This window comes from Apteryx mantelli, chromosome 32 (genome assembly GCF_036417845.1).
Source record: "Apteryx mantelli isolate bAptMan1 chromosome 32, bAptMan1.hap1, whole genome shotgun sequence".
Classification (NCBI taxonomy): Eukaryota; Metazoa; Chordata; class Aves; order Apterygiformes; family Apterygidae; genus Apteryx; species Apteryx mantelli.
In genome coordinates, this window is record NC_090009.1 from 900,954 (window position 1) to 925,214 (window position 24,261).

The window sequence follows — 24,261 nt, forward strand, 5'->3', positions numbered from 1 at the left end:
CCCGGCACTGCCTCTCGCCCTGCTCGGCCTCGGCCTCCTCCTGGCTCGGCTCGCGGCGGCGGCGGCAGCTCCAGGTGGGATCCGATCCGGCACCGGAGGGGGGAACGCAGCGGGAATTGGGGGGGGGGGGACCGGCCCAGGTGGCCTTACTGGGAGCACTGGGGACGCTGCTGGGCTCCAACTGGGAGCTGCCGCCGAGCCCCAGCTGGGGGTGCTGGGGCGTCCTGGAGCTCCTAACTGGGAGGCACTGGGATGGCCTGGAGGGTGCAACTGGGAGGCACTGGGACCTCCCGGAGCTCCTAACTGGGAGGCACTGGGACAACCTGGAGGTTGCAACTGGGAGGCACTGGGATGTCCTGGAGATTGCAACTGGGAGGCACTGGGACCTCCCAGAGCTCCTAACTGGGAGGCACTAGGACAACCCGGAGGTTGCAACTGGGAGGCACTGGGACTTCCTGGCAGTTGCAACTGGGAGGCGCTGGGGCGTCTTGGAGCTCCTAACTGGGAATCACTGGGACGTCCTAGGTGTTGCAACTGGGAGGTGCTGGGGCATCCCGGAGCTCCTAACTGGGAGGCACTGGGACGTCATAGGTGTTGCAACTGGGAGGCACTGGGACCTCCCAGAGCTCCTAACTGGGAGGCACTGGGGTGTCCTGGAGCTCGTAACTGGGAGGCACTGGGACGTCCCAGCAGTTGCAACTGGGAGGCGCTGGGGCATCCCGGAGCTCCTAACTGGGAGGCACTGGGACGTCCCAGCAGTTGCAACTGGGAGGCACTGGGGCATCCTGGAGCTCCTAACTGGGAGGCACTGGGACGTCCCGGCGGTTGCAACTGGGAGGCACTGGGAGACTCAGCCAGGCTGCGGCTGGGAGGAACCTGGGAGCTGTAACTGGGAGACACCGGAGATGCTGCTGGGCTGCAACTGGGATGTACTGGCGAGCTGTAACTGGGAGCGCTGGGAGTTACTGGGATGCTGGAAGTGGGAACCGCGTGGATGCTGCAACCGGGGATTTGCTGGGACGTAGGAACCGGGAGATGCTGGAACTGGGAGATATTGCGCGACTAACTGGGAGATACTGGGAGATGGCGCGCGACTGTAACTGGGAGACCCTGGAAGCTGTAACTGGGAGCACTGGGAGACGCTGGGGCCGCCGCCGCCGCTGCCACCGTCGTCCCACCCGGGTTATTTTTGGCCGCCGTGGGCGGCTCCGGGATGCTGCGGGGGGGTTATTTATAGCCGGAGAAGCCGGTGCCAACCCTCGGCCGGGAGCTCCGGCGTCCCCCTGCTCCGCCTGGGGGTCCCCGTCCGTCCGTCTGTCCCGTCCCGTCCGTCCGTCCGCGGCGCGAACCCTCCCCGCCGGCCCCGCAAATGGCTTTGCCAGCCGGTGCCGCGACTCCGGCCAGACTCGCGGCTCATTTTTCCACTCGCTCCCGGCCCTGGCAGCGGCCGCTGGAAATTCCTTGGGTCGGGATCAGTCGGAGGCGGCTGCCGGCTGCTTCTCTTCCCCCCCCCCCCCCCCCCCACCGACACCTCGACACCTTGACACCTCGCTTCGGCTTCCCCCCCCCGGCACCCCTCGACCGCCCCCCCCCTCCGTGCCGGGGCCTTGGCGGGGACCCAGGAGTCCGGGGAGCACCCAGGAATACAGGGAGCACCCAGGGGGACCAGGGGCACCCAGGAATCCGGGGAGCACCCAGGAATCTGGGGGGCACCCAGGAGGACCGGGAGGACCCAGGAATTTGGGGGGCACCCAGGGGGACCAGAAGCATCCAGAAATCCGGGGGGCACCCAGGAATCCAGGGAGCACCCAGGGGTACCAGGAGCACCCAGGAATCCAGGGAGCATCCAGGGGTATCAGGAGCACCAAGGAATCTGGGAGGGCACTCAGGAGTCTGGAGGCACCCAGGGGGACCAGGAGCATCCAGAAATCCGGGGGGCACCCAGGAGTACCAGGAGCACCCAGGAATCCGGGGAGCATCCAGGGGTACCAGGAGCATCCAGGAATCCAGGGGGCACCTAGTAATCCGGGGAGCACCCAGGAATCTGGAGGCACCCAGGGAGACCAGGAGCATCCACAAATTCAGGGGCCACCCAGGAATCCAGGGAGCACCCAGGGGGACCAGAAGCACCCAGGAACTTGGGCTGCAACCAGGAAGCCAGGGAGCACCCAGGAATCCAGGGAGCACCTAGGAATCCGGGGAGCACCCAGGAATCTGGGGAGCACCCAGGGGGACCAGAAGCACCCAGGAACTTGGGCTGCAACCGGGAATCCAGGGAGCACCCAGGAATACGGGGAGCACCCGGGAATCCGGACTGCACCCAGGAATCTGGGCTGCACCGGAGGAGGAGGCTGCACTTGGGACCGGGACACCCGACATCCCCGTTTCGGGGCGCCCGGATGCCTGGGCTCCCTCCGAGGGCTGCTGGAAGTGTTCGGTGCCGGGTGCTGGCAAGGGCGCCGGGAGAGGCCGGAGCCGCGCGTCGATCCCCAAATCCTCCCCGACGGGGGGACGACACGGAGCGCCGCTATCGGAGCTGCTTTCGCACCCCGAATCCCCCCTCCTTTTGCCGGCTTTTTTCCCCCCTCTTCCCTCACCCTCCGCTGGGAAAGTGGAGCAGGAGCCCGGAGCCGAGGGAAAGGTGTGTGGGGGGGTCTCCAGCTCCCCCCCCCCCCAGCTCCGGCGCGTTCCCCCTTCCTCGCCCGTCCCCTTCTCCGGGGAATTGAGCTATGCATCCGTAATGGCTTTTCCTCTCGCCCGGCTTCGCGGGCAGAAGAAAGGTGTCTCTGTGTCGGCCGGCGCTGGGAGGGGGCCAGCGCCGCGGGCGGCGAGGAAGAGGAGGGCGGCGTGTGTGTGTCCCCCCCCCCCGAAATGCCTCGAGGCCTCGTTGGGGGGTTTGGGGGGGTCCCGGCGCTGCGAGCTTCCCCGCGACGGTGCCCCGGCGCCGGTGCCAGATGCCGAACGCGACGGCAGCAGCGGCGGCGGGGAGGGAAAAACGACTCGCTGCCATAAACTTCGGGGCTGATGAGAAACGCAGGCCGGGCTGGCTGGGGAACGGCGCGAGGGGGAGGGGGATGGACGGACGGACGGGCGGACGGTCGGACACAGCCCTGCCAAGGCGGCGGGAGCCGTTCCGGGGAGGGAAAGGGGGATCCACGGCAGGCGGGATAGAGCCGGCATTCGTGTCCCGCCGGGCAGCGTGGAGCCGCCCCGGCGTCGTGCCTCCGTCCGTCCGTCCGTCCGTCCTCGAGGCTCGGCCGCGGCTCCCCCCCCTTCCCCCGATGGTTTCCGCAGATGTTTGGGCCGCGATGGGGAATTCAGGCAGGCGGTGCCAGGTCCAGTGGGGATGGCGGGGACGGCAGGGGGGGGACACGGCAGGTGAGAGCCCCCGGTGCCAGCCCGGCGCGCTCCGGCCTCCGAACAAAGCCGCCCTTGACGGCCCCGGCGGCGAGATGGGAATTCGGATAGCGCCGGTGCGAGGGGGCGGCGGAAAAAAGGGGGGGAGGAATCCATCCACATCGCCCCGCGGCCAACCCAGCCGGGAAAGCTTTGCCGGAGGGTCCTGACGCTCCGTGTCCCATCCCAAAAAGGTGACCCCGTGGACGTGCTCAAGGTCCTGCAGCTCCAGGCGCAGCCCGAGGGCGTGAGGAAGACGACGGGCTTCTGCTCGCAGCGCGGCTCCGGCGCCGAAGCCGACGTGGCCTACCGGATATCGCGGCAGGCGCAGCTCAGCGCTCCAACCCGGCAGCTCTTCCCCGGTATCCGGAGACTGGGATGGGGTGGATGGATGGATGGGGATTAACCCCCCCCCAAAATGGGGCACCGCGGTGGCCACCAGGTCACCCCGCTGAGCCGCCTCCACCGCTCTCCCTAGGTAAATTCCCCGAGGATTTCTCCATCATGACGCTGGTGAAGCCCAAAGCCGGTCTCCAGGCCTTCCTGCTCTCCGTCTACAACCAGCACGGCATCCAGCAGCTCGGCGTGGAGCTGGGCCGCTCGCCCGTCTTCCTCTACGAGGACCAGCACGGCCGCCCGGCCCCCGAGGATTATCCCGTCTTCCGCGGCGTCAACCTCGCCGACGGCAAGTGCGTACCGGCTGGCCGGCCCTGCCGCCATCCGCCGTGGCGTCGGGCCACCGCGTCGCGCCGCGCCGCGCTCACCCGCCTCCCCTCGCAGGTGGCACCGGGTGGCCCTGAGCGTCAGCAAGCGGTCGGTGACGCTGCTGCTGGACTGCAAGAAGGTGGAGACGCGGCCGCTGGCCCGCGCCGCCCGCCCCGTCCTCGACACCCGCGGCGTCACCGTTTTCGGCACCCGTATCCTGGACGACGAGGTCTTCCAGGTCCGGCCGGGAGCGGCTTGGGGGGGGGGGGACAATGACGCTGGGTGCCTGGGCATTGGAGGGGGACGGGGACACCCCGACCCGTCTCACACCGCCGCTGTCCCTTCGCAGGGCGACATCCAGCAGCTGCTCGTCGCCGCCGACCCGCGAGCCGCCTACGACTACTGCGAGCACTACGGTCCCCGCTGCGCCCCGGCGGCCGGTCGCCCCCAGGCGCAGGAGCCGCCGCGGCCCGAGGTGGGGGCGCGCGGACTTGGGGGGGGGGACGGGACACAACAACACTGCTGGGTTTTTTTTGGGGGGGGCCCCCCTGGTCCTTCAGCATCCCCTCTGCGGCTCCTCATCCTTGTGCCGAGGCCGCGCGTGGGGTGGATTCGTCCCCGCTGTGTTGAGCCGTGTGGGAAGGGGACGGGGAGGGAGAGGACGTGGTTGGGGGGGGCACAGCTGGACCCCCCGCCGCCGCTGCCGCCGTCGCGGGCCGCGTTACGGTGACGTGTGCTTCTTCTCGCTCCGGCCCGGCAGTACTTTGAGGAGGACGCGGAGTATTACGAGTATCCCTACTACTACACAAATAGCGAGGACGGGCCCGCGCCGGGGGGCAACCCGGAGCAGGTAACCGCGGGCAGGGCCGTGTCCGTCCGTCCGTCCGTCCGTCTGTCTGTCCGTCCTGGTTGTGTCGCAGCTCTTTCCCCGCCCCCCCCTCCAGCAGCAGGAGCATGGAAAGCGCCGGGGAAGGGGGGTGGATATGGTGGGAGGGGGACGGGGATACCCATCCGCGTCGGAGGGTCCCGCGGGGACTCACGCCGGGCGCCTTGTGTGTTTTCTCTCTCCCTTCCCCCGTCCCCCCACCCCGGCCCGGGCGGGGGTGTCGCGTGGGTGCGGGTGTCGCTGCCGCCGCCGCCTCCTCTTCGCCGCCGTCCTCTTCCTCCTCCTCCGCGCCGCCGCGCTCGGAGCTAGAAACCCGCCGCGCCGGGCCCCGAGCCCCCCCCCAAGGCCAGCGCCCCCAAACAGCGGCAGACGATGAACGCGGCGCCCGCCTACGGGAAGCATCCCGGCAACGGGAAGTATCCCGGCAACGGGAAGTACCCCGGCGATGGGAAGTATCCCGGCAATGGGAATTCCCTCGGCAACAGCAAGACGAGCCCAGCCGTGAGGAATGCCGTAGGCAAAGCCCAAGGCGGCCGGGCGGACGCCGGGGCCGGCGGGAAGCAAGGCAACAGCTACCAGCAGGTAGAGCAAGACGGAGGGATCCCGCTCGGCGCGGAGCGCGGCACGAGCTGGGATCCGGGATGGGAGCGTGCTCCCTCCGCCTCCGCCTCCTCCCCACCCCGTCCGTCCGTCCATCTGCTGTTCCCCCCCCTCTTCCCCGTCCCTCGACGGGGCCATTCGCAAACGTCCCGGCGGTGCAAATAAACCGGCAGGAGGGGAAGCGACGGAAAGACGGGAGCGGGGACCCTTTTCCGGCTGTTTGCCTCCTGCCTTTATTTCTCTTGCCCCCCCCCCCCGCCTGCCACGAATGGCCCCGGCCCGCGAGCGAGAGGGGCTGCCGCTGCCCCGATCCCGCCGCGATCGCTTTGGCTCTGCACCGGATCCGGGATGAATCCGGCTCCCTGCCCGGGGGCAGGCGGGGAAATCAGAGCAACCTGCTAATGCACCCCCCCGCTCCCCCCAACCTATGTGTCTCCGTCATCCGTCCATCATGGCTTCGCTTGTCCGTCTGTCTGCCCAGCCCTCTTCCCCCGCCGCCCCGTGACCGCTGTCCCCCCCTCCGCCAGGACGTGGGGTCGCCCCCCACGGAGGAGCCCTGGGGGGCCGGCGAGTACCCGGATTACAGCCCGTCCCCCCGCCGGGACCCGGCTTCCTGGGAGGAGACGGGGCTGGAGGCCACCCCGTCCCCAGGGCAGGAGGAGGAGGAGGAGGAGGAGGAGCGGGGGGCTGCCGGCCTGGCCCCCGCTCCGGGGCCGGACGAGGCGCCCGTCGAGGAGTACGTGCCGGGCGAGACCGCGGGCAGCCCCGAGTACGAGTACGTCTATAAGGACTATCCCGAGGGCGCTGAGCCGTCGGAGCTGGGCCCCGCGCTCTCCGCAGAGACCCGGGCGAGCGGAGGCGTAAGTGGGGGCACGGGGGGAGCCTCTCCGGCGGGCCCCGCGCCGGCCTCTCCGGCTGCGTCTCGTCTCGTCTCGTCCGCCCGCGGCGCCGCCGTGGGCCGAGCCGCCTGCGGGCCTCCTCGTGTGTCCGTCACGTCTCCTCCCGTGTCCGTCACCGCCCTGCGTGTGTCCGTCGCCAACCCATGTGTGTCCGTCACCAACCTATGTGTGTCCGTCACCAACCTATGTGTGTCCGTCGCCAACCCATGTGTGTCCGTCACATTCCCGCGTTGCCTTGGCATGTCCCCGCTGCCTCCTGCGCCGCGTCCCCGGAGCATGTGCCGGCGCCACGCGGCCGCTGGGTCTCCTCCCTGCCACCTTTCCCGGGATGTGATGTCACTCCTGCCACGCATGACATCATTACCCCCCCCTCGAGGGGGGGGGGAAACGACATCTCCTTAACCCCTTCCTCTCCGCCGAGCATGGCGGCGCTGGCGTTAATTACCGCTGCGGGACGAGGTAATTCCCCCGACACGCCGCCATCTCGGCTGAGCCGGGATTTGAACTGGGGGGGGGGGCAGCCCCCCCAGTTCCCAAATCTCCTCTCTCCCTTCTTAAACCTCCCTCCTTTTTTATTTTGGGGGGGGAGATTTAACTTGGCCCTGGAGCTCTTAATTAGGCTGCGTTAACAGGGATGCTGATGTGGAGGGAGGGGGCAGAGAGCCCAGGGAGGGCTTGGCTGCCCCATGGCCCTGCCCCACGCCGGGGCCGATCCCGAGCCACGGGAAAGCCCCCCCCCATCCCGTCCCCGCTCCCCCCGTATCGGCCCGGCGGGGTCCCCGGGTGCCCCGTACTGACTGGTCCCTCTTTGCGGTTATATGTCTGCTACCCCCAGGCTGTGCGCGGCGTCAGGGGCTACAAGGGAGAGAAAGGCGAGCCGGCTGTCATCGAACCGGTACGTGTGTGTCCCCTCCCATCCTCTGCCACCGGGAACCCCCCCCCCTTGCAGGTGTACGGGGCTCCCGCTGCCCCCTCCGCTCCGGGCTCGGTGCCGGGTCCCTAACGTCTCGCCCTCTCCTTCCGCAGGGCATGTTGGTGGAAGGTCCCCCCGGCCCCGAAGGACCCGCGGTAAGAGCCCGTCGCGACGAGGCTTGGCACAGGGTGGCTTTTACGCCCTTCCCGGCCACCTAGCGCTGGTGTTGCCTTCACGCCGTGTCTCCGCTCCTTCCAGGGCATGTCGGGACCCCCGGGGACGCAAGGACCGCCGGGAGCCCCGGGAGAACCCGGCGAGAGGGTGAGTACGGGCTTGGCGGCAGCCCCGTTGGGTCTCCCTTGCAAAAGGCCTCGCCGGGGTTTGCATCTGATCCTCTCCCCGACAGGGTCCCCCCGGCCGTGCTGGCCTTCCCGGCTCCGACGGGACCCCCGGACCCCCCGGCACCTCCATGATGCTGCCGGTGAGTGGGGCGGAGGAGGTGGGACAGGGATGGAGGATGGGGCTGCGCCGCTGCCGGCGTGACCGGACTCACGGGCCACATGTGTGGGGTGCCGGGGAGGAGCGGTGGCTGGGATGCGGTCTCTCCCGGGAGGCACAGGATTGCACCGGGGATGCCCGGGTCCCGTTCCAGCGGGGAGATGGGGCCGGCATCCCCGCCATGTCCCCGGTGCGTTCCCATCCCTGACGGCTGCCGTCTGCCTGTCGCAGTTCCGCTTCGGGAGCGGCGGCGGAGACAAGGGCCCCGTGGTGTCGGCGCAGGAAGCCCAGGCTCAAGCCATTCTGCAGCAAGCCCGGGTGAGTCCGGCCCGTGCGCTACGTCCCCGGTTGCTCCGCCTCGCTGTGGCACTGGCCAAGGAGCCGCGCTTGCCCCTTGCGGTGGCCGTGCGCCTTCAGCCGCCGGTTCCCAAGGCCGTTCGCGTCCCACTAGCCACCCTGCGAGACACCCCATCGTCCCCGAAGGTCACAGACCTTCATAACCTGCTGGAGGGGCCCAAGTTCTTCAACCTCTTATGGTTCTAGCTGTGCACCAGCCATCAACCCGCTCCAGCCCCAACCAACAGCTGGCCTGGGGTGGGGTGAGACACCTTGCCGGTGCCCCCAGCATGGTGTTGCCTTGTCACCCCTTCATCCACCTTGGCTGGGGGGGTGGTGTTCCCCACCCGCTGAGAAATAACCTCCCCTCTCTGCTTCTCCCCCTAGCTGGCCCTCCGCGGCCCGCCAGGACCCATGGGATACACCGGCCGTCCCGGCCCCGTGGTGGGTATCTGCTTCCCGGGGGAGTTTGGGGACGAAAGGGGGGCCACGGCCCCGCTGGGTGCATGGGAAGCGTGGGGCTGGGGAAGGGGGTGAGGGTTGCGGGGTCAGGGTGTCTGGAGGGGGGTATTGGGGGGGACCCCAGCCCCACGTGACTGCCCCCCTCTCCCTGTGCTCTGCTCACAGGGGCATCCTGGCAGCACCGGCATGAAGGGAGAATCCGGCGACTTCGGACCCCAGGTAGGAGGCCTGGTCCCAAGGAACGGGGCGACTCGACCCCGATCTCTCTCCCGGCTCTCGCACCCGGCTCTAACCCCTTGCTCCCACCCCTGAACCCAGGACGACGGCTCATGCTCCCCCCACCCCACCGGCAGGTCTGGCAGCGTAGCCCCCTGCCAGCCCCCTTACTGGGAACCTTGTTAACCCTCGCCTTCCCTCTCTGCAGGGTCCCCGAGGCCCTCAGGGCCTGACTGGACCCCCAGGAAAGCCCGGCCGGAGGGTGAGTTGGGGTCCTGAATGGGATGGGATGGGATGGAACGGGAAGGGGGACCACGGCCTGGAGCCCCTCTCACCCCCTCTGTGTCTCGCAGGGTCGACCGGGGGCTGATGGCGCACGGGGGATGCCCGGGGACCCCGGCGTTAAGGTAACGGCGATGGCTGCGGTGCTTCCGGGGTCAGCGTGTGGGATGGGAGATCCCCTCGAGTCCACCTGCCAGGCTACTGGGATCTGGTGGACCTCCGGGTGCCTGTGATCCACTGCGGTGGGGAACCGGCAGGGCCCTGGGAGTTCGCCGCGGGTGATCCCACAGCAGATCGGCACCTTTGGGTGGCGGGGGAGGAAGCAACAGGTCACGAGGGGATCCGCGGCACTGGATCCTCATGCCGTGCCATGATCCCGCGCGGCCAGCTAGGACCTGCTGGAGCAGGAGAAGAGCAGGCAGGTGCCTGATTTGAACAAGTCGCTTCCTTGGGGCAGATCACCGGTGCCGCAACCCCACGGAGAGTGACGGGGAGCTACGTGGGCCGCCCCCGCGGCTCTCTGGGTCCACGCTGGGGGCTGCCTGGGAGGTGATCCCCTACGGATCCCTGCCCGGTGCGGGCCGGTCGCTGTCCCGGGGAGTGTCTCAGTGATGCCCCGTGCCGAGCAGGGAGGTGTCTCCCGTGGCACCTTGGTGACCTTCCTGCTTCCCCCCCTCCTCCAGGGTGACCGAGGCTTCGACGGGCTGCCGGGGCTCCCGGGAGACAAAGGGCACAGGGTGAGTTGCCACGGCCGGCGGAGAGGAGGGGGGACGGGTCCCGCGGGTGCGACACGGTGCGAAACGCCCGTCCGCCCCGGCACCCCGCACGGCGCTCTGCGGCGCCGCACCGCAGGAGGAGGGCGCAGGGGCACCCCGCTCGTGCGCTCGTCCCCCCGCCGCGCCATCCCTCTGCCCCGCGCACACTGATGCCCCTTTGCGCGTTGACGCCAGCACGCCGGCCCCCGGGGCCTGCTCACCCCTCAAGCCGTGGGCGCCGCGAGCTGCGCCCCGCAGCCGCCCCCGTAAACACTGCCCTGAGCAAACACCGGCGCCTGCCGCCGCCGCCGCCAGCCGCGGTCACACCCCTCCCGCCGGTGCACAGAGCCTCCATTCATGCGGCGACGCGGCGCAGCCACACACACACACAGAGCGGTATTCACGGCGCCCCGCTTGCCCTCTGCTGTCGCTCAACGCCCCGTTACCTGGTGCCCCGCTCGCGCGCGCCGGCATTCACGCCCGCGCAGTCCGCCGGGCGCGTGCCGACACCCCTGCACGAGTCAGGCCCCGGGGGATGCGCTCCCCGCACCGTGCACGCAAAGACTCCCCCCACCCCGCCACCCCGCACGGTTGTGCCCGCGGGCTGACCCGACTTTGCATCGTTGCAGGGCGAAACCGGCTCCCAGGGTATGCCGGGACCCCCCGGCGAGGATGGCGAGAGGGTGAGTGGCTCCAGGCGAGCCGGGCTCGGAGCAGCCGGCCGGACTGGGGGCCGCGGGGAGGATGGGGACGGAGGCGCCGGCTCGCGCTCACTGCCTCGCGGTGCTGCTTGTTCCTCTGCAGGGCGACGACGGCGAAGTGGGACCCCGAGGACTCCCCGGAGAAGCGGTAGGCCGCCCGCTCCCGCGGGGTCTCACCCACGCGGCGGGGGCAGCACGTGGGCAGGAGGGAATGAAGCGCAGCCACGGCGCCGCTGCCCCGTCCTGCCCGGGTGAAGGACGGACGGCACCGCGGTGCTGGTGCCAGGGCTGGGGGCGGCGCTAAGATCCTTGAGGCAACCTCCCGCCGCGTTCGGGAGCAAAGACCCCCCCTGGGTGTCCCCTGCCCCCTTAACACCCCGTCTGTCCTCACAGGGCCCCCGAGGTTTGCTCGGCCCCAAAGGCCCCCCGGGAATCCCTGGCCCTCCGGTAAGTGCTGCGGCAAGACCCCAGTCCTGTCCCCAAAATCTGCTGCCCCCCCCACCCAGCTTCAGCGCGTGTCTCCTCCGCAGGGCGTACGTGGCATGGACGGTCCCATCGGGCCCAAGGGGAACCTGGTGAGTTGGGGCACCCCGTGCGTCCGTCCTGGGCGCTGCGAGCTTCCCCGCAGCAGTGTCCCCCCTGCGGGGAACCCAGCACTGACACTCCTTGAGCAGCGTCTTTCCGTGGCGTGTCCCCCCTCCTGCTGCCACGATGCCCCACTGGGGACGCTGGCGGCCCCCAGCACGGTCCTCGCGTGGGTCTGATTGCGGTGCTGATCCGCCGTGTCTGACTGTCGCAGGGGCCGCAAGGGGAGCCCGGACCCCCCGGGCAGCAGGGAACGCCGGGAACCCAGGTGAGCAACCTCACCGCCTGCAAGGCAGCTGTGTTCGGAGCACGGCCTAGCGGTCCGGGTGTCGCGGCGGCACCCGGGGCGCCTCTCACCCTGCGTCTGTGTTTTAGGGTCTGCCAGGCCCACAGGGTGCTACGGGACCTCCCGGCGAGAAGGTGAGAGCCGGGCCCCGCGCTCGGGGCACGCGGGGGATGGCGTCGCGCCCCAGCCCTCGCTGCTGCCTCTGACCTCGGCTTCTCTCCCCGCAGGGCCCCCAAGGGAAACCCGGCCTGCCTGGCATGCCCGGCTCTGACGGCCCCCCCGTGAGTATCTCTGTCTCCCCTCGCACGCCCGGGTGATGTCCCCTGCACCCAGGTGGCGTCCTCTGCGCCGGGCAGTAGCCCATGTGGGACATGAGCAGGGCTGCGTGCGGGACGGTCACAGGGGCCCCGACGCGGTGGCCCCGGGCCCGTGGGAAGCGCTGCTTCCTTTCATGTCCCATAAACCTGCGCCCCGACCGCCTGCCATATGACAGCCCCGTCCGACCGAGCCGTCAACCCCGGCCATCGCCAACTGTGGCCTGACTCCCTGGTCAGGAGGAGGGAAGGAGCCGCGCGAGGCACCGAGGGGACCGGTGCCACCATGGGGTGTGGGTGCACATGGACGGGGGTGCATCTTGTTTCAAGGTCTCTCCTCCCCGTCCCCTCTTCTCTCACAGGGCCACCCAGGGAAGGAGGGACCCCCCGGCACCAAAGGCAACCAGGTAAAGGAACAGCCGTCGCGGCAGGGTGCTTCTCGCTCCCCGAGGTGCCCTCCCTGGCAGCTCCTGGGGCGACGGGCAGGCCCTTCCCCATGCTGCTGCGGGCCGAAGGCGTGCGGGATGCGGCCCCCGACCCCGCGAGGTCGGAGGCGGCACCTGTGAGTGGCCCCTCGCGCTGGCTCTAAACCTCTCCCTCCTCCGCAGGGCCCGTCGGGTCCCCAAGGCCCCATCGGCTACCCGGGCCCACGCGGTGTGAAGGTCAGTGCCTGACTCGGGGGGGGACGAGGGGCGACGGGGCGGGGCGTGCTGGGTATCAGCCAACGTTGGGGTGGGAAGAGGAGAAATTTGGGCAAATGATGGTGGACACCCAGCTCGCCCCGTAACGCTCTCTCCCCTTTCCCTAGGGAGTGGAAGGCATTCGGGGGCTGAAGGGCCACAAGGGCGAGAAGGTAGGTGTGATGTCCTGCCCCGCAGCGGCACTGGGCCACGGGCCGGGAGATGGCGGCGCGTTGCCGTCCTAGTGTGGCACCCCGAGCACCCACACCAGCGCCTCTCTCTCTCTCTCTCCCCAGGGTGAAGAAGGCTTCCCCGGGTTCAAGGGGGACATGGGCGTGAAAGGAGACCGGGTGAGTGCGCGCGCGCGCGGTGCCCTGCCTCCCCCCGAGTTGCCTGCCGCCCCGGCGAGGCCGACCTGACCAGCATCTCCCGCAGGGCGAAGTCGGCGTGCCGGGCTCCCGCGGAGAGGACGGGCCAGAAGGCCCCAAAGGTCGGACGGGACCCACCGGTGACCCGGGTCCCATTGGGCTGGTCGGTGAGAAGGTGAGTGGGGGGCACTGCGGAGGGACTGGGTGGGGATGGGGGGACAGCAGGGCCGCGCACGCCGTATCCGCCCTACGCCAGGGCAGCAAGCGCCGTAATTCCACATCTCTCTCTTTCGCAGGGGAAACTGGGAGTACCAGGCCTGCCCGGATACCCCGGACGCCAGGGCCCCAAGGTGAGTGCGGTGGCCATGGGGCTGCCCTGCCCGCCCCTCCCTAGACGCCGTTAATCCCCTTCCTCTCTGTCCGCAGGGCTCACAGGGTTTCCCCGGATTCCCGGGCAGCAATGGCGAGAAGGGCGCTCGGGTGAGTGACTGTGCCCTGGACGGGTCTGTGTCCCCACAGGGGTGGGGGGGTGGGGGGACAGGTGCTGTGGGGTCCCAGGGACCTCGGGGTGGGGGTCCTGACCCGTCACCCCGCTGTGTGTGTCTGAACTGCTCTCTCTCTTGTAGGGTCTGTCGGGCAAGTCGGGGCCCAGAGGCGAGCGTGGTCCCACGGTGAGTATGGGGTGGGGGAAATGGGGGGGGCTCTGTCTCTCCCCGCACCCCAGAGCTCCTCACCTGGGCCCTTCTAGGTGAGGGGGGGTCCCAGCATCCTCCTGGGGCTGGGGGGTCTCATGGGTGGCCCATAACCCTCCTCCGTCTCCATCCTCAGGGTCCCAGGGGCCAGCGCGGGCCACGAGGAGCCACTGGAAAGTCGGGGGCGAAGGTCAGTGTGGGGGCGGGGGGGGGAACGGCGCTGGGGAGGGTGAGCGCACGTGGCGCCTTTGCACGCTCCCTTCCACGTGCACGAACGCGCGCGCGGGTGACGGCGCAAGCCTGGCTGCGTTTGTGCCGCCGCGCGGCTCGGGCACAGATGGCCGTGGCCCGGAGCGCGTCAGCCCTCCGCTCGCCCCTAAGCTCTCCTCTCTCTTTCCTTGCTGCCACAGGGCACGTCCGGCAGCGATGGCCCCCACGGCCCCCCGGGCGAAAGGGTAAGTGGGCGCCTCATCCCCCCTCCACGCACAAGCACCAGCGCCAGGCTTTGCGTTGGCAGGGGACGCCTCCTCCCGAGCGCCCGTGCTGCTGTCACCGTCCCTGCACCGGCTGCTGCTCCCCGCAGCGGGGCACAGCTCCCTAGCGCGAGCTGCTTCGCGCCTGGTGACACCGCGGCCCCCAACTCGGCTCCTGGCAGCCTCCGCAGCTCCCCGGCGGACGCGGTTTTGTGTCGGTGCGACCGTCCCGCTGGGGGGCACGGCGCCAGGCACCCGGCCCTGTTAACGAGCTCCGAGCAAATTAGCGCTGCCCAGAAGGGCGCAAGTGCCCCCCCGAGTAATGCCCGTCCCCGGTGTGCTGTAACCTCCCTGCTCTTCTCCGCTCTAGGGCCTGCCAGGACCGCAGGGACCCAACGGCTTCCCGGGACCCAAAGGACCTCCTGTAAGTAACGGGGTCCCCTGTCCGTCCCCACGCACGAGGCGCTCCTGGCGCTGCTCACCCTCTGCTCCTCTCCCCACAGGGTCCCCCTGGCAAGGACGGGCTCCCTGGGCACCCTGGGCAGCGAGGAGAAGTCGTAAGTGTCCCCGCGCAGCCGCTTACCCCCGCTGACGCCTGTGCTGCCCCTTGCCCTTGAGTCGCTCTTCCATCCCCTCCGTCCTGCGCCCTGCTCGCTCCCAAAGCACCTGAGCCTCATCCTTCCCCCCGTCCCACTTCCTCCTCTGGCACATGTTACTCCCGCTCCTGCGCTCTGGATCCTCCTAGGTTACCCTTGGCTTACTCACAAATTACTCCTTGTGCTGAAACCCCCTCTGCTCTCTCTTCCAGGGTTTCCAAGGCAAGACTGGTCCCCCGGGTCCGCCGGGGGTGGTGGGACCTCAGGTGAGCTCCATGTCAGGGGGCGGTTGGGGCAGGTGCCCGTTTTCCCCGGCGGTCGCGCTGATACTCTCTGCTCTCCCCATACATCAGGGATCTGCTGGAGAATCTGGCCCCATGGGGGAGAGAGGCCACCCGGGCCCCCCCGGCCCCCCGGGAGAACAAGGGCTGCCAGGACCGTCTGGCAAAGAGGGCACCAAGGTGAGAAGGTGGGCGGGCGACGGCGGGGCAGCGGAGGGTGCTGGGGTGACGAGGCGGCACAGTGTCGCCACCCCAAGGAGTGAAACCAGGTATTGGGGTGTGGGGCCTCCCCCCCCATCTCATCCTCTCTCTCCTTCCGCCTTAGGGAGATCCTGGTCCCACCGGCTCCCCCGGGAAGGACGGCCCTGCCGGCTTGCGGGGTTTCCCCGGTGAGCGGGGCCTGCCCGGCACCCCGGTGAGTAAAACCCTTCCGGACCCCCCCCCCGTCAGCGCACCCCGCTGCAGCATTGCACTGACCCCCCCGCCTCCTGCTCCTCTCACCCCCCCGCAGGGCGGCCCAGGGCTGAAGGGCAACGAAGGACCAGCTGGACCCCCAGGGCCCGCAGTAAGTGTCACCCTCTCTGGCCTCTCATCCGCCGCTCGTCATGGCCCCGCGGCTCCACTCCGGTTAATTCTCCCTCTCCCGTCCCCCAGGGCTCCCCCGGAGAGAGAGGTGGCCCCGGGCAAGGTGGCCCCGTTGGTCCCCCCGGGCGACCGGGACCGCAAGGGCCACCGGGCCCCGCCGGAGAGAAAGGAGTTCCTGTGAGTAGCTGGAGGGGGACGTGGTGGGTCGGTGGAACGGAGCAGGGAAGGGTGCTGGGTGCCGGGACGCTTGGGTCCTCCGCCGTGCTCAGAGCCCCGAGGGGGCGAAGGGGTGCGGATCGGCACCTGCACCCCCTCACCTCCCCTTTTCCTTTCCCTACAGGGTGAGAAAGGCCCTATGGGCCCTGCCGGCCGGGATGGCGTTCAGGGCCCTGTGGGTCTGCCTGGCCCAGCTGGCCCCCCTGGTGGCCCTGGGGAGGACGGTGACAAGGTGAGGTCCTGCCCCGGCCATCTGTCCCCGTCCTGGTGGCCCCCGCCCTGGCCGTGGTTAACCCACCCTCTCCTCCTCCCCACAGGGCGAGGTGGGCGAGCCGGGCCAGAAGGGCAGCAAGGGCAACAAGGGCGAGCATGTGAGTATGACCGGTGGCCCGGGGTCCCCCGCTGTCCCCCATTGTCCCCCGGCGCCATCGCAGCCTTGCTCACCCCTTCTCTCCCTTGCAGGGTCCTCCTGGTCCTCCTGGGCCAATCGGGCCAGTCGGGCAGCCCGGAGCAGCTGTAAGTACCCTGCAGGCAGGGATGACGCCTGCCACCCCACGGCACGGGGTCACCCGGCGTGCCGAGGCGCCTGCGGTTGGGGGCGCAAGGCAGGACGGGGGTGTCCGTCACCCCTGGGAACGGGGAGGGACGGAGGGGCCCACGTGGAGCCAGACGAGGATGGGGACGGTCTCGGCGAGAAGACGCCCTTCTCCTCTGGTCTTGCACTGGGTGGCAAGCGGTGCTTCGTGACCCTCCTTCCTTCCTCGCAGGGTGCCGACGGGGAGCCGGGTGCCCGAGGTCCCCAGGGGCACTTCGGAGCCAAGGGCGACGAGGGAACGCGGGGCTTCAACGGCCCCCCCGGCCCCATTGGGCTCCAGGTGAGCGGGGTGGATCCTTCCGGCACCCCGCGGTTCCCCCCCCTTCCTCACACGGCTCTGCCCCCCGCCCTGACTCCTCTCCCACCCCGGCTTTGGCGAGCAAGGTCCTCAGGGTGCCACCAGCCCTGTCCTGCCTGTCCCCAGCAGCGGGGGGAGAGGCTGGGGGGGGTTACGTGACCAGCTGGGGAGCGCCCCCGCCTGACCCCCCACCTGCCCCCCACCTCCATCCAGATGTGTGCCCGCGGCCTGCCCCTTCCACACAGCCGGATGCGCCCTGGCTCTCGGCATCTCCCGCCCGTTGGATCCGGATACGCCCGGATGCGCCGGGGCCCTCCAGCTCCCCCTTGATCTAAGCCTTCATCGCCGTTCGCCCCCCCCTCCTCCCCAGCGCCCCACATCTGCCTGCCCCCCTCAATGCCAGCGGTGCCCCCCACCCCGGCGTTAACACTCGCGCACGTTCTCTCTCTCGCCCCAGGGTTTGCCGGGCCCAGCTGGCGAGAAGGGCGAAACGGGTGACGTAGGCCCCATGGTAAGTGACGTTGGTCCCCCCTGCCGCCATCGCGTTCCAGCGCCCTGCTGCGGGCGGGGGTATCCCGGGAGCATCCTCACCGTGCGCTTTCTCCCCACAGGGCCCCCCCGGGCCTCCCGGCCCCCGTGGCCCAGCTGGACCCTCCGGAGCTGACGTAAGCGATCCCTGTCTCCTCCCGTTGCCCCGCTGCCCTTCCCCGTGTGGGGCAACGGGGTGACTAGCTCTGCTCTCCCCCCACCCCCGCAGGGACCCCAAGGACCTCCCGGAGGTGTTGGTAATCTGGGACCTCCCGGCGAGAAGGTAGGTCCACGGCTGCCGGACGCCTGGGTCCTCTCCCTGGCTGCGCCGGGGGGGACGGGAGCCGTGCGTGCCGGGTGCGGAGGCGGCGTGAGGCCACGGGGCAGTGACGCAGCGGGTCTCCGTAACGAGGGACCCTTCTGGAGGGCTCGGACCCCCAGAGAGGGGGCAGGGTGGCACGGGAGGGGTTGACTTCTCTCTCTTCCCGTTTCAGGGGGAGCCCGGTGAATCGGGGTCTCCGGGTATCCAGGGGGAGCCAGGAGTCAAGGTGAGTGACAGCAGAGACCCCCCCCCAATCTGTCCCTGTCCCCAGCCGGAGACACCCCGACTTCCTCGGCTGCGTGCCGACCCCTTTCCTTGCGCTTGCAGGGCCCACGAGGAGAGCGAGGGGAGAAGGGAGAAGCTGGAGCTGCCGGGGTGGCCGGACCGCCCGGAGGGAAAGGGCCGCCTGGCGACGATGGGCCCAAGGGCAACCCCGTGAGTGCTGCAGCGCGGAGCGGCCTCCGGGGCCGAGGGGCAGCCGTGGGGCACGCGGGGAAGGGGTGGGCTTGGTTTGCTCGTGGAAGGTGGGAAGCGGTCCTGGCTTGAGGACTCTGGGTGCGGAGGAGGTCGGAGCCTGGACTCCGGGGTCCCCTCAGGCTAACTGCTCTCTCTCTTTTAGGGTCCCGTTGGTTTTCCAGGCGATCCGGGACCCCCGGGTGAAATGGGTCCCAGGGTGAGTATCCCGGCCCACCCCTCTGGGCTGCTCCTTTAGCCGGGGGGAGCGGAGGGGCTTTCCCTGCAGCCCGGGGTTCGGGGTTGGGATTCGGAGCTGCGTGGGGCCTCCTACTGACCCCAGGTTTTCCCTTCCCAACAGGGCCAGGATGGCGCCAAGGGTGAGCGTGGGGAGGACGGCGAGCCCGGCGAGCCGGTGAGTGTCCCGCTCGGGCGAGTAGCTCCCTTTCCGCTGCTCTGGATGGGGAAGTCCCCAGGGATGTCTAGATCAGATCCCCCTGTCCAGGCTCGGGACTGTATCTACCACCCCCTGCTTAGGGAACGCTGGGAAATGGGGAGCCCAATCCGATCCGCCCTTCCGGCCTCCCTCCTGCAGGCCGTCGGATCTGGTCCCCCTCAGCCCAGCGTACCTCAGTGATCCTCCCATCCCGCCGGGTTCTCCTCACGTCACACCGGATCCTTCTTTCCGGCTTCCTCTCCGCCCTGCTTTCGGGACCAGGCCGAGCTCCCTTGACTCCTTTCTCTCTCCTTCCCTAGGGCTCTCCGGGTCCAACAGGCGAGAACGGTCCTCCCGGTCCCCTGGGGAAGAGGGTAAGTGCTGGGTGAGCCCGGACCTGACCGTGACCCCTCCTGTGCCACCTGCCCAGCCGCCTCCCTTTGCCTCACCGCGCCGTTTCTCCTCTCCGCAGGGCCCTGCCGGCTCCCCCGGCCCCGAGGGGCGTCAGGGCGAGAAGGGCGCCAAGGTGAGCGAGTCGGTCCCGAGGAGGTGCTCCCCCCCCCGCCGAACCCGGCCCTTCCCAGCAGGGGACGCGGGGGACACAGCCTTATAGCAGGGTGACGAGCCCTGGTGCTCGCCGGCCCTGCCGTCCCAGGTGCAGCTCCTAGCGGGGGGCCCAGCTGTGCCGTGGGGGGGGAGATGCCGCCGGCACCGTTCTCCGTGCCTATGGGACCGGCCTCACTCGCTTCCCTCTGTCCCCACAGGGAGAACCGGGCGTAGTGGGTGCTCCCGGCAAGACTGGCCCCGTGGGACCCCAGGGACCCGCTGGGAAGCAGGGTCCCGATGGCCTCAGAGGTCTGCCCGGCTCTGTGGTAAGTGGTGGTGACGGGGGGGGGGGAGGTGGCATCGCCTCCGGCTGAGGGGGACTCACGCTCTCCGCTCACCTGCGCAGGGAGAACAAGGCAAACCGGGCACCACGGGCCAGGCTGGGCCGCCAGGACCAGTGGTGAGTGCGGCCCCCCGTCCCCCGCTGCGGCCCCCCGAGGGGGCATCCCCCGCTCTGTGCTCCCCGCGTCTCATGATCCCGCTTCCATCCCTCTGCAGGGTCCCCCGGGTCTCCCCGGCCTCAAAGGAGACACCGGTGCCAAAGGAGAGAAGGTGAGCGAGGCGCGGCGAGCCCTGCTCGCGGCGGAGGGGAGCGGGGCGGCGCGCGAAGCCCCGGTTTGCACGCTGCTGCGCCCGGCGGTGCCGTGCACGGCGGCGGGGCGTGTCCCGCGCGTGGGGGGAACCAACGCCCTCCACCCTGCAGGGCACCGGGCACCGGGCGGGCCGACTCCTGCGCCCCCCCCCCCAAACTGAGCACTGGCACCCATCGCGTGCCCGCTCACGGACCCGTGCCGTCTTCATTCGTGTCTCCCCAGGGTCACCCCGGTCTCATCGGTCTGATCGGACCCCCGGGGGAGCAGGGGGAGAAAGGAGACCGAGGTCTGCCTGGCCCCCAGGGCTCCACGGGGCAGAAAGGAGAAACCGTGAGTGTGGGGCCCGGAGAACCGGAGTGGGGGGGAGCAGACGGGGAAGAGATGGCACGAAATTATGGGTGTGGGGGGGTCTGCGCAGGTGGGGACTGTAAAATAGGGGGCAGCGGGGAGAACTGGAGGCAGCCGTGGGGTCTCTGGGGATGGGGAGTCGCAGGGGGGGGTTGGTTGGGAGAGGTGGGAACGGGGCCGCCCCCGTTTCCTAACTCCAGTTTCTGCTCTGCTTTCGTCGTACAGGGCATCCCCGGTGCTACCGGACCCATAGGCCCTTCTGGCCCCCCCGGACTTCCAGTGAGTGTCCCCCACACCCCGTGTGCTGCCCCCCTCTTTGAGCCTCTCCCTGTGGCCCCGCCGCGGGACGCCCCGTTTCCTTCCCCGTCGCGCCAGCCTTGCTCGCTAACAGCCCCGCTCTTGCCTTGCAGGGCCCAGCTGGTCCCAAAGGTGCCAAGGGAGCCATGGTAAGCGCTGAGCTGGGACCCCCCAACCCACCACCACCTTCAGTCCTGCCCCAAACTGACCTGTGCGTCTCCTTCCTTTAGGGCCAAGCAGGACCCAAAGGTGAACGCGGCCCTCCGGGACCCCCTGGACACCCGGTGAGTGGCTCTAAGCTGTCTCCCGCTAAGGGAGAGATGACGGGGAGGACGTAGGAAGAACATCATCCAGGCGTGGATGCGGAAGGATATCTCAAAGCCTGAGAGCAGGGCGGTTCATCGGCCCGGGGAACGGGGGCTCCGCGGCCCTCTGTGCTCGGGCACCGCTGCGCTGACGGTGCCGTGCCTCCCGCAGGGCCCCCCGGGGGAGGTGATCCAGCCCCTGCCTATCCAGCTGCCCAAGAAGAGCAAACGCTCCATCGACGCCAGCAAGCTGGTGGAGGAGGAGGAGGGCGAGGACAGAGAGAGGGCGGCCGCCGACGAGGCAGCTCGCGACTACGCGGACGGCATGGAGGAGATCTTCGGCTCCCTCAACTCCCTCAAGCAGGAGATTGAGGGGCTGCGGCGCCCCATGGGCACCCAGGACAATCCTGCCCGCACCTGCCAGGACCTGCAGCTCAGCCACCCGGGGCTGCCCGACGGTGAGCAGCGCGGCGGGGCGGGGGGGAAGGACAGCGGGGAGCAGGGTGAGGCGCGGCGGCATGCGGGTAGCTCAGCGGCCCGGCCCCGCGTGCTGACCCTTCTCCTCCCTGCCCAGGCGAGTACTGGATTGACCCCAACCAGGGCTGCTCCCGAGACTCTTTCAAGGTCTACTGCAACTTCACGGCAGGCGGGGAGACCTGCGTCTTTCCCACCAAAGAGATACAGGAGGTGAGCGAAGGCGGAGCGGCTCGGCCGCGGGGGCCTACCACAGCTTTAAGGTGGTGGGGATCGGGCCCAGGTGAGGGTGCGACCCCCACCCGCGGCTCGTTGCTCATCGCCGTCTCTCCTCTTGCAGGTGAAGATGTCCGCGTGGGAGGAGGAGGAGCCCCAGCGGTGGTTCAGTCAGTTCCAGGAGGGCAGCAAGGTGAGGGTCCTCCTGCGGCGCCGGCTGGCGAGGTTCCCCCCAGGGACGCGCTCCCTGCAGTCGTTGTCCCTCCCCTTCCAGGCAAGACGTGGTCTGGGAACACGTGGCCTGCATGGAGATCCCACGGGGCCTCCTGGCAGGGCCCTCTGCCTTCTCCAGCCACCCTACCTCCACCCAGCCTCAGGGTTTCAGCGCTGTTTCCTTCTGTAATGCCCTCCGCGTGTCCCCAGCCGCTTACCTCTGTGTGGTCTTGGGGTGCTGGATGTCCCTCTCCCTGAGGAGAACACGAAACGTCCTCTACTTAGCCTTGAACCTATCAGCCCGTCTCACCATCTCCCCTTCCCTGACTGCCTCCTCTGGAAAACACAGGGTCTAGATCCCAGCAGAAATCCTCTGCTCCCTTTTCCTACACGCTTCTGCATCCCGCTCTTGACTCCTCTCCTCCTCCCGCGTCCCACAGTTCTCCTACATGGACTCGGATGGCCAGCCCCTCGGCGTGGTGCAGCTCACCTTCCTACGGCTCCTCAGCGTCTCTGCCCGCCAGAACTTCACGTACCACTGCCACCGCTCGGTGGCCTGGCACAGCACCGCCGCTGGGGACCACCAGCGTGCCCTCCGCTTCCTGGCTGCCAACGAAGAGGAGCTCAGCTACGACACCAGCCCCTACGTCAAAGCTGTGACGGATGGCTGCGCGGTGAGCGTTGCAGGGGGAGCGGAGCGGGGCGGCCAGCGGGGAAAGGGAAGCAAGTGGAAGCAAGGCGGATGGGCAGGAGTGATGAGGATAGAAAGTCGAAGAGAGAAGGTGGCTGGAGGCGTAAATGGGTAACGGGGACAGAGGAATCACTAGGTGGCAGTAGGAGGGAGGGACGGAAGAACAGCGAGAAGGCAGGATCTTTCCCTTGGGAGTAAGCTGCCTCGAGCGTAAGTCCTGCGCTCCGGAGAGGGGTGATAAAGTGAAATGCCAGGGTTCAGGGAGTGGCTGGATGGAAATATTCCAGGAGAGAGCAGGGGTTTGAGATCGGATAACGGCAGAACAGCGAAAAAGCCTCTGGAGCAAGAGAAAGGTTGGCTCTGCGGGAGGGAGAGCCCCCCCGGGTCCTGACCCGTCCGTCTGCCTCTCCTCTCCGGCAGGCACGGAAGGGCTCCAGCCAGACGGTGCTAGAGGTGAGCACGCCCCGCCTGGAGCAGCTCCCGCTGCTGGATGTGCGCGTCACGGACTTTGGCGAGCCCAACCAGAGATTCGGGTTCGAGGTGGGACCAGTCTGTTTCCTCGGCTAGGACCAAACCGCTCCACCACCCCCCCTCCCTCCCACCCCACCCCCACAACCGTCACCCTCCCTGCCACACCCTGGCCTCCAGCGGGGCAAACCGTGCCGCATCGCAGCCCCGCTTCCCGAGCAGCGAAGCAACAGGACTGGCCTCCCCTTCGCATCGCGTCGCCCACCTGCTGCTGCGAGGAACGGAGGTGCCGCGCCCATCCGTGAACACACCTCGAGACCGAAGGGCCGCTGCTGCCGCCTCCACTGGGGCCAGGGTCTGGAGAGATGCCAAAGAGACTTTAATGCTTAGAATAAATCTATATTTTAATATGTAGAGAGACAGAGAGGAAAAATTTTAACTGATCCACTGGCTACCTCCCTCGGCGCCCACCAGTGCTCCCTTCCTCCCACTATCTCCCTCCGAATCCCAGCGCTCTGTTTCCCAGAACTCCCAGGGCTTCTTTTCCACGCTCCTCCTAGAGTTCCCCGTTCCACAAACCCAGGGAACGCCCCCCCCCATCCCCCCGACTAGCGCAACTGCAAAGCAAAGGGAACATTACTTTGGTTTCCTCTCTGACTGGCGAGCCAAAGGGTTTTCCGGCCTGATGTGGCGAGCGAATCCGAGACGACGCTGTTAGGCTGGTCAAGCGCCACTAGCAGGTGATTGGGATTAGCACCGAGAGAGCTCTTGGACCTTCGCACCACGGCAATCCTTATCCTCAGGCTTCAAAGCCAGTTTCTAGGGATCAGGTGGGAACATGCCCAGGGACAAATCCGTCTCCAGGCGTGTTCTTTCCGTTGTACTCGACCCCACAGTAAAGGTCTCCGTCCACCTCAGACAACGGACTGACCTATGCGGGCTCCTTAGTCTGGCCCGGCCTAACTAATATCGGTAAGGCTAAATAACAGTGGAGTTACCTCCTCACTTCCTTACTTCGATAATCAACATTAATCAATCTGAAAAAGGTTCCCTGTAATGTCGGGGCGTCACTTCTCTTCCCTGCTGCGCCAGTTAACTCAAAGGGTTTCCAGGCCCTGTCCTCAGTCCTACCTCCAGTCACTGCAAACTATCTTTGATACAAGGGGTGTATTTAAAACGCTTCCAACGAACCCTAGCCCAAGCCCGTGGAAGGAGATGAGGAAGAAGGACATTGTGTTTTTACTGTGTTTTTTATTTTTAAATTAATTATTATTATTTAAAGGAGTGGATACAACCATCAGTACCGGTCCCTGCTGCATAATTTTGGATTTCCCCAAAACCAGAAGTGAATTTCTGCACGGAGGTTAACCCAGGCCAGTGTCTGGGGGAGGAGGGAGGGGAGAAAAAAAAAAAAAGTAAAAATTTATTTTCTAGGTGCCGTCCGATTAAAAAAAAACAAAAAAAACTTTAAAGGGGCACCAGTCTTTGCTTTTTTGTTTTCTTAAAAAGCAGAGGCGTGCCCCCTGGTGCTGAGCCGGCGGCCTGTATAATGTTTTGTAAGTAATTTTTTAAGTTGTATTGTAATATATCATCTATAATTTTGCTGCTTTTTGGGGGTTGGTTATTTTTTTGTTTCCTTTCTCTCGCTTTCCCTAGCTTTCCTACCAAGCTTCTCCTCTATCATGAAATTCCT

General features: G+C 68.1%; 1 protein-coding gene across 1 annotated transcript; it reads left to right on the plus strand.

Annotated features, from left to right (window-relative positions):
* The first annotated feature begins 927 nt into the window (after window positions 1–927).
* On the plus strand, window positions 928–22,685 carry COL11A2 (collagen type XI alpha 2 chain). Its single transcript, XM_067313646.1, has 67 exons — window positions 928–1,096; window positions 3,591–3,758; window positions 3,875–4,085; window positions 4,177–4,339; window positions 4,451–4,582; window positions 4,862–4,951; window positions 5,351–5,569; window positions 6,115–6,447; window positions 7,322–7,381; window positions 7,513–7,554; window positions 7,658–7,720; window positions 7,806–7,880; window positions 8,129–8,215; window positions 8,621–8,677; window positions 8,861–8,914; window positions 9,120–9,173; window positions 9,265–9,318; window positions 9,877–9,930; window positions 10,578–10,631; window positions 10,753–10,797; window positions 11,043–11,096; window positions 11,180–11,224; window positions 11,449–11,502; window positions 11,610–11,654; window positions 11,748–11,801; window positions 12,197–12,241; window positions 12,443–12,496; window positions 12,643–12,687; window positions 12,811–12,864; window positions 12,950–13,057; window positions 13,179–13,232; window positions 13,309–13,362; window positions 13,509–13,553; window positions 13,711–13,764; window positions 13,985–14,029; window positions 14,418–14,471; window positions 14,551–14,604; window positions 14,856–14,909; window positions 14,997–15,104; window positions 15,250–15,339; window positions 15,436–15,489; window positions 15,579–15,686; window positions 15,850–15,957; window positions 16,043–16,096; window positions 16,188–16,241; window positions 16,493–16,600; window positions 17,076–17,129; window positions 17,230–17,283; window positions 17,376–17,429; window positions 17,641–17,694; window positions 17,796–17,903; window positions 18,088–18,141; window positions 18,283–18,336; window positions 18,678–18,731; window positions 18,830–18,883; window positions 19,122–19,229; window positions 19,310–19,363; window positions 19,462–19,515; window positions 19,779–19,886; window positions 20,130–20,183; window positions 20,315–20,350; window positions 20,432–20,485; window positions 20,679–20,964; window positions 21,081–21,193; window positions 21,321–21,389; window positions 21,850–22,083; window positions 22,521–22,685. The coding sequence occupies exons 1-67, from the start codon at window positions 928–930 to the stop codon at window positions 22,665–22,667; spliced, it is 5,697 nt and encodes a 1,898-aa protein (XP_067169747.1). The 3' UTR covers window positions 22,668–22,685.
* Window positions 22,686–24,261: the final 1,576 nt, after the last annotated feature.